Genomic DNA, 5,858 nt, shown 5'->3' with positions numbered 1-5,858 from the left:
TGCATATAGACTCATATTTAGTTTTCCCTCCATTTCCATCTTCAATTTGAATTCAAAAAGGTGAGCCTAAAGCCCTGGATTTTTTCTATAAAAGGATGGTTGGTGATCCACATTCAATGCACAAACATTCCCCTGTGTTCTATTTCCTCCTAAGCTCTGTCTACATCAGAATTTTTTTATTTACATTTGATATATTTCATCAATTCTGTTTACCTCCTCTATTTTTTTCTGCAATGCCTCCTTCATTTGATATGATTTATAAGATGCATCCTCCTAGAGAGGCTTGGAGGCTAAAAGTTAAGGTTCTAAGGCTTTGGGTTGTACCATCTTTTGGGAATCATGAGGTTTCTAACTCAATGAAGATGATTCTTCTTGATGAGCATGTTAGCTCCTATTAGCTTCTCTTTTAAATATGGTGTTACTTGTTGTTTTTTAAGTTTTCAAATTTAAATGACGTGTTTCACTAATTTGATTTTGTTCTTCTGTTGCATTTTCAGTGTGAAAAAATTCAAGCTACAGTTAAGAAACCACTCCTTAATAGGTTTAGGGATCATATAGTTGAAGGTCAAGTTTATAGAATGGCATACTTTACTGTTGTGTCAAATCATGGTAGTTATAGAGCAACTTCTCATGAATTCAAACTGGTTTTCCTTCACCAAACCACTGTTGTAGCTGTTGATGAAGATGTTATCCCTAAGACTTGTTTAAACATGTTTCCTTTTTCTGAGCTACTGAACATGATCCAAGATTATGATTTTTTAGTTGGTGTGTCTATATTCTTGGTCAACTATTATTCAAGTTTTTTTAACAAATGCTTTGAATATTTAATAGGTTGTATTTATTTGGAATAGATGTCATTGGCCTTTTAACTTCAGTGGAAGAAGAGAAAGAATATACAAAAGAGGGAAAATTGTGAAAATAATTGTGCTGGAATTAACTTCAAAAGAGTATGTTGATTGAGTCATCTTTCCTGGTTTCTCTTTATGTTTTAATCATATTTTTCCCTTATTTTCTGTTTCATTCTTTGTCATGTTTTGAGTTTTAGTCTTACAGCGAGATGTGCATTGTTTGGGGACTATGTTAATCAAGTAAATCATTTTCTTGCCTCTGGCTATGTGGAGCAGCCTGTTGTAGTCATTCAACTTGCAAAAGTCAAGTTCTTTTGGGGTACATTGTTTGTTTTCTGTACATCTCATTGTTATTCTTAGTGTTGTCTCCAATAAACTTTGCTAGACTCTTTCTGTCTTGCTGTGTAGGTCAAGTAGGCCTTCAAAATGTGATGTATGCCACTCAAATGTTATTTAATCATGATCTTCCTAAAGTTGTTGAATTCAGGAAGAGGTTAGCATTGTTTGTTTTGTTGATTTTTATTGTATTCTTTATTTACAACCAATCTGGATTAACAAGTACAAATTTTTGCATAATTTTTTTAGTATGGTTGAGCAAGGTGTCAATGGTACCCAGCCACTGTTTATTGCAAATGAGGGTAAAGTTGTCTCCTTGGAAGATGATTTCATGCGTTTTACTAAAAAATGCACTATTGAAGAGCTTCAAGATAACAATCAGGTTGTCTTCTTTTTAGTTAGTTGTGTTTATGTTTATTTTATACACAAATAAATTGAAAAAGAAAATCAAAGAACAACTTACAGATCTGTTTTTTCGTTCATGTTGTTAACAAATTTTGAAATGTCGATTGCATAGCAGGGTTCTTTTATCATTTTTGGTACAATCCGAGGTATTGTTGAGGATGGAGGTTGGTGGGATTCTGCTTGTGTGTATGGAAAGGGTATCTATCCTCAAAATGGTGCATATTACTGTGATTTTTGTTTGAAGCACATAACTAATGTGACTCCAAGGTCAGAAATTTTATTCAAAATGTCTTTTCATTTTGTGTTGTGGGTTGTTTATAAAAATCATGTTTCTTGGTATTATTTATTCCGAATGATTGTGTTCCTTTTTTTTCTTTCTGCAGATTTAAAATTAAAATAACAGTTGAAGATCATAGTGGGGAGGATATTTTCCTTCTCTTTGATCGTGAGGCATCTTATTTGCTTAAGAAATCATGTGTTGACTTATTTACTGAGGTTCAAAGAGATGCAAGTGTATGTTCTTAGTTTTCTTTTGTGTGTTATTCACTTTATGGGATGTGATATGTGTTATTTAAAGTCTGTATTGCTTATGTATTACTTTCAAAATAGCTTGTATGTGGGGATACTTATCCTCCCATATTCCAAGGGCTCATTGGAAAGAAGTTACTGCTGAAGGTTGATACCAAAGGTGTCCCACATGATACATTTTATAGCACTTTTCGAGTTAAGAGAATATGTGATGATCCCACCATTATTGCCATGTTTGAACTTCTTGATTATGATGCTGATGACGAGTCTACTCCAAAAATGGTTACATATACATATAATCACTTTTAGATTGTGTAAATTCAACTTTTTGTTGCTCTTTTTTTTATTGTGCTGCGCTGAATTTCTCTTATGGTCTTATGTATTTTTAAACTCTTATGGCAAATGAATAGGAGCTTGATTTACACAAGTCTGTTCCCTGTGGAAAAAGAAATATTGGTATTAAGAAGGAGTCATCAAAGACTTTTATCAAGAGTGAGAAAGTTGCTGGTGAGTCTTCTAGGATTTTATCTAAATCCCTAGTTCTTATAGATTTTCTGGCTGTTGCTGTTTTTGGAGGGACTGAGTTTGTTGCGTTAATTAATGGTGAAGATGAAAAAGATGAGATAACACCCAGCAATGATACTATTAGTGATGATCTTTCTGCTGAAATAGATATATTGCTTAGCTCACCAGAAAAAAAACTCAAGTGATGTTATATAATATTTATTTTCTCCTTCCTATGTTGTTGTTTCTAAATGGTTTTTGTATTCTTGAGTGAGTTTGATAGCTTTTGTTAATTTCGTTGTCATAGGATATGTTGTCCCACGTTCTCGATGCACCTTCCCAATTTGGGGAGAAGCTTATTCATGAAAATAATGTTGTGAACTCGAAGGGCAAAAGGAATTTGAATCCTCAATTTGAAGAGGTGGCTGCTGATGCTGATGTGCTTGGGTTCAAGATTGCCAAGGTTAATGGAGTTTGATTTATGGTGTGGAATTGACCTACTGTGTCTAGGTGTAGGTGTTTTATATAGTATATCTATAAGTATTTAGGAAGTCTTGTGATTCCAAATACATGGAAATGTAATCATGCTGGCTGGATGCTATTTTGATTTGACTTTTTTGGATTGTGTCCAACAAAATACGATTATCAGATGTAGGAATTTTCCTTTTGTGTTGTCTCAGGTCATGTGCCAACTAGGTCTATTCTCAACTCTTTCTTTTGTAATAGTGACTTTGCTAGGGATTGGACACATTTTCAATGTTGTAGCCTGTTTAGGTTACATACTAGGATATGTAGTTAGTTATTGGAATCCTCCTTATCATAGGAGAGATAGTCATATGTAATTGTGTATATCACTATGAATATTTTAATGAAATGCAGCAGTTCTTATTTGTATTTGTTTATTGTTGTACAACTTTATCTTTTCATGTCAATTAGTTATTGGTGTTGATTATAATACTTCATTTTTTTCATTTTCTGCGTTATCAAAGGTGTACATGGTTATATAGGTTCTTTGTTGGTGTGTTTACCTTTGATAAACTTAACCTCAATAGTTAATCCCCCCAAAAATGAAATAAAATCTGTTAGGGAATAGATTCAAAATTTCTGTTCCCAGCCACCCCCTTTTTTTAATACATGTTGCATATAGGTACTTAACAATGTGGATGTCTTTTTGGCAATGAATTAGGGGTAGTTCTTGTGGTTTATGTTTCAAACTCTTATTTTGTTTAGTACGCGTAACAAAGATATCTCAGAATTTTATTCGTGCTAGAGAATATAGGAGAAATTCTTTGAAAAGAAAGCAAACACAAAGTCACCATCCAAACGCAACAGGTCAGTATTGAATTGACTTTCATGATATTTTTAGTGTTTTTTGCTCTAATTTTCAATAATTTTATACCTATGGGAGTCTTAGAAAATTTTTTTTCCTTTTCTAATCTTTTAGAGGTCCTCCCTTCCTCGACGCCTGTTGTTTCTTTGAATGATTATTTGGGTAATTTTTATTGCTCTACCTATATTTTTATGGTTAATCTTTATGTCTTTAATAATTTATCTGTTTATTTTATATGTTTCCAATGTTTTTGTTCATTTTTAACTTTTAGAAAATTTAGTTGAAGTGTCCCAGAATGTTTATCAGAGTTCAGATTTTATTTTGTCCGGTACAATAATATCTTTAAGTATTCCATTCCTGTCCAATTTTGTTTTTGTTAAATTATATTTTAAGTTCTTTTGATTTATATCTAATAACACATTCATTTTTTGATTTATTATTGTTTTTTTACACTTATACCTAAAAGGTTTACTTTAACTATTAGTAACTCATAGAATTCCTAATTAAACATATCAGGAGACTTCTGTACTTGGTCTCTTTTTAATTTGACATCTCAATTAATATTTGTAAAATAAAAATGATATAATTATTCTAAATATCATTTAAAATAATTTTAATCATTCTAAATTGTCATAAGTTGTATAATTTGTTGAAACTTTTTTAACTTGGTGTCATAATCAATAATTTCATATTAAGAAAAAAATTTAATTACTTTGTCGGTCTTCTAATTTTTTGAAATTTTCTACTAGGTGCATATAATATATTTTTTTCAATTCTGTCCCTCAGAAAAAATTTCTTTTTTTCTTTTTTAATTAGGTCACTCTTGATATTGATTCGCTCAATTGTATAAGGAGGTATTTACAACAAAAAATATGGTGCATGGATTTAATTAAAAGAAAAACAAAGCCTTGGCAGCCAATTAAGAAAAAAATGGTGCAAGGACTCAATTAAAATAAAAAAAGGGACTTTGTTAAAAATTTTGGAAAATGCTATGGAACAATAAAGTCATTAAAGTCTAAAAGAATACAAAATGACTCTAATTGTGATTTAGATTATTTAATTTGTACCTACACAATTAGTATGAGTAATTAAAATAATGAAACAAAGTCTATTCTAAAGTTTAAAAAAATCAAACTGTTCTTGAATGTTCATTAAGCTTTATTTATATTTAGTTTTTAATAAATCAATGTTAATTCAGATTGGTTTTCGTAGTTTATTACATTTTTAATGTTCAATTTGCACGCCGATTGTTAAATAATTAATTGATTTGTTATTTCATCATTAATTTTTTTATATTTGGTTGTCAAATATATGTTTACATAAATTTGTGTTGTTTCAAATTAAAATGGATGATATAGACCAATCAGAAATATATGATCCTTCGATAAATTCATTCAGTCAAGTTGGTTCTGTTATTGATCATCCTCTATTCTTGCAAAGTGAGATACAAGGTATGCTCTCTTTCTTAAATCATCTATTATTCAAGAATAGTAAAATAGAGTTCTTATTTAGTTAGTTCTAAAAGATTCCATTGTGCTTCTGTGATGAGATATTATTTAGGCACTGTAAAATAGAAGTAGTGTTCTGTGATATATTTTTTTGAAAACATTTAATGGAGTCAAGTATTTATTATATATTATATTTGTAAGTTAATGATTTATTCATTTTATGTTGAATCTATTTCATGTTATCTAATTGAGATGAAATTTTTTTATTGTTATGCATGTTTTTTTGGCCTTTATCTTTACCAGGTTGTCTTGATGTTGGTGATCCTAACTACGAATGTTCAATCTGTGGGGCGTGTTTCTGGTTATCAGAACGTGTTGAAAGAGACTCCACAGTTAATCATCCTGTTTTTACTGTTTGTTGCTCAAAAGGGAAAATTTAGTTATCTTATCTCCGAAAGC

General features: G+C 30.6%; 1 protein-coding gene across 1 annotated transcript; it reads left to right on the top strand.

Moving 5' to 3' along the window:
- Positions 1–233: 233 nt before the first annotated feature.
- LOC107484286 (uncharacterized) lies at positions 234–2,827 on the top strand. The gene is made up of 10 exons (XM_052260574.1): positions 234–383; positions 498–712; positions 832–912; positions 1,046–1,167; positions 1,257–1,341; positions 1,434–1,566; positions 1,705–1,856; positions 1,973–2,102; positions 2,199–2,399; positions 2,528–2,827. The coding sequence occupies exons 1-10, from the start codon at positions 234–236 to the stop codon at positions 2,825–2,827; spliced, it is 1,569 nt and encodes a 522-aa protein (XP_052116534.1).
- Positions 2,828–5,858: the final 3,031 nt, after the last annotated feature.

This window comes from Arachis duranensis, chromosome 4 (genome assembly GCF_000817695.3).
Source record: "Arachis duranensis cultivar V14167 chromosome 4, aradu.V14167.gnm2.J7QH, whole genome shotgun sequence".
Lineage (NCBI taxonomy): Eukaryota > Viridiplantae > Streptophyta > Magnoliopsida > Fabales > Fabaceae > Arachis > Arachis duranensis.
The sequence above is the reverse complement of the archived record's forward strand: the minus strand, read 5'-3'. Positions and strand labels throughout refer to the sequence as shown.

What these genes read in the sequence shown, in the direction of transcription:
- LOC107484286 (XM_052260574.1), top strand. Translation starts at nt 234, where the DNA reads ATGCCTCCTTCATTTGATATGATTTATAAGATGCATCCTCCTAGAGAG. An exon ending in TATACAAAAGAGGGAAAATT is followed by an intron (nt 913 to 1,045) that starts GTGAAAATAATT and finishes TTTGAGTTTTAG; the next exon opens with TCTTACAGCGAGATGTGCAT. An exon ending in AGGTTCAAAGAGATGCAAGT is followed by an intron (nt 2,103 to 2,198) that starts GTATGTTCTTAG and finishes CTTTCAAAATAG; the next exon opens with CTTGTATGTGGGGATACTTA.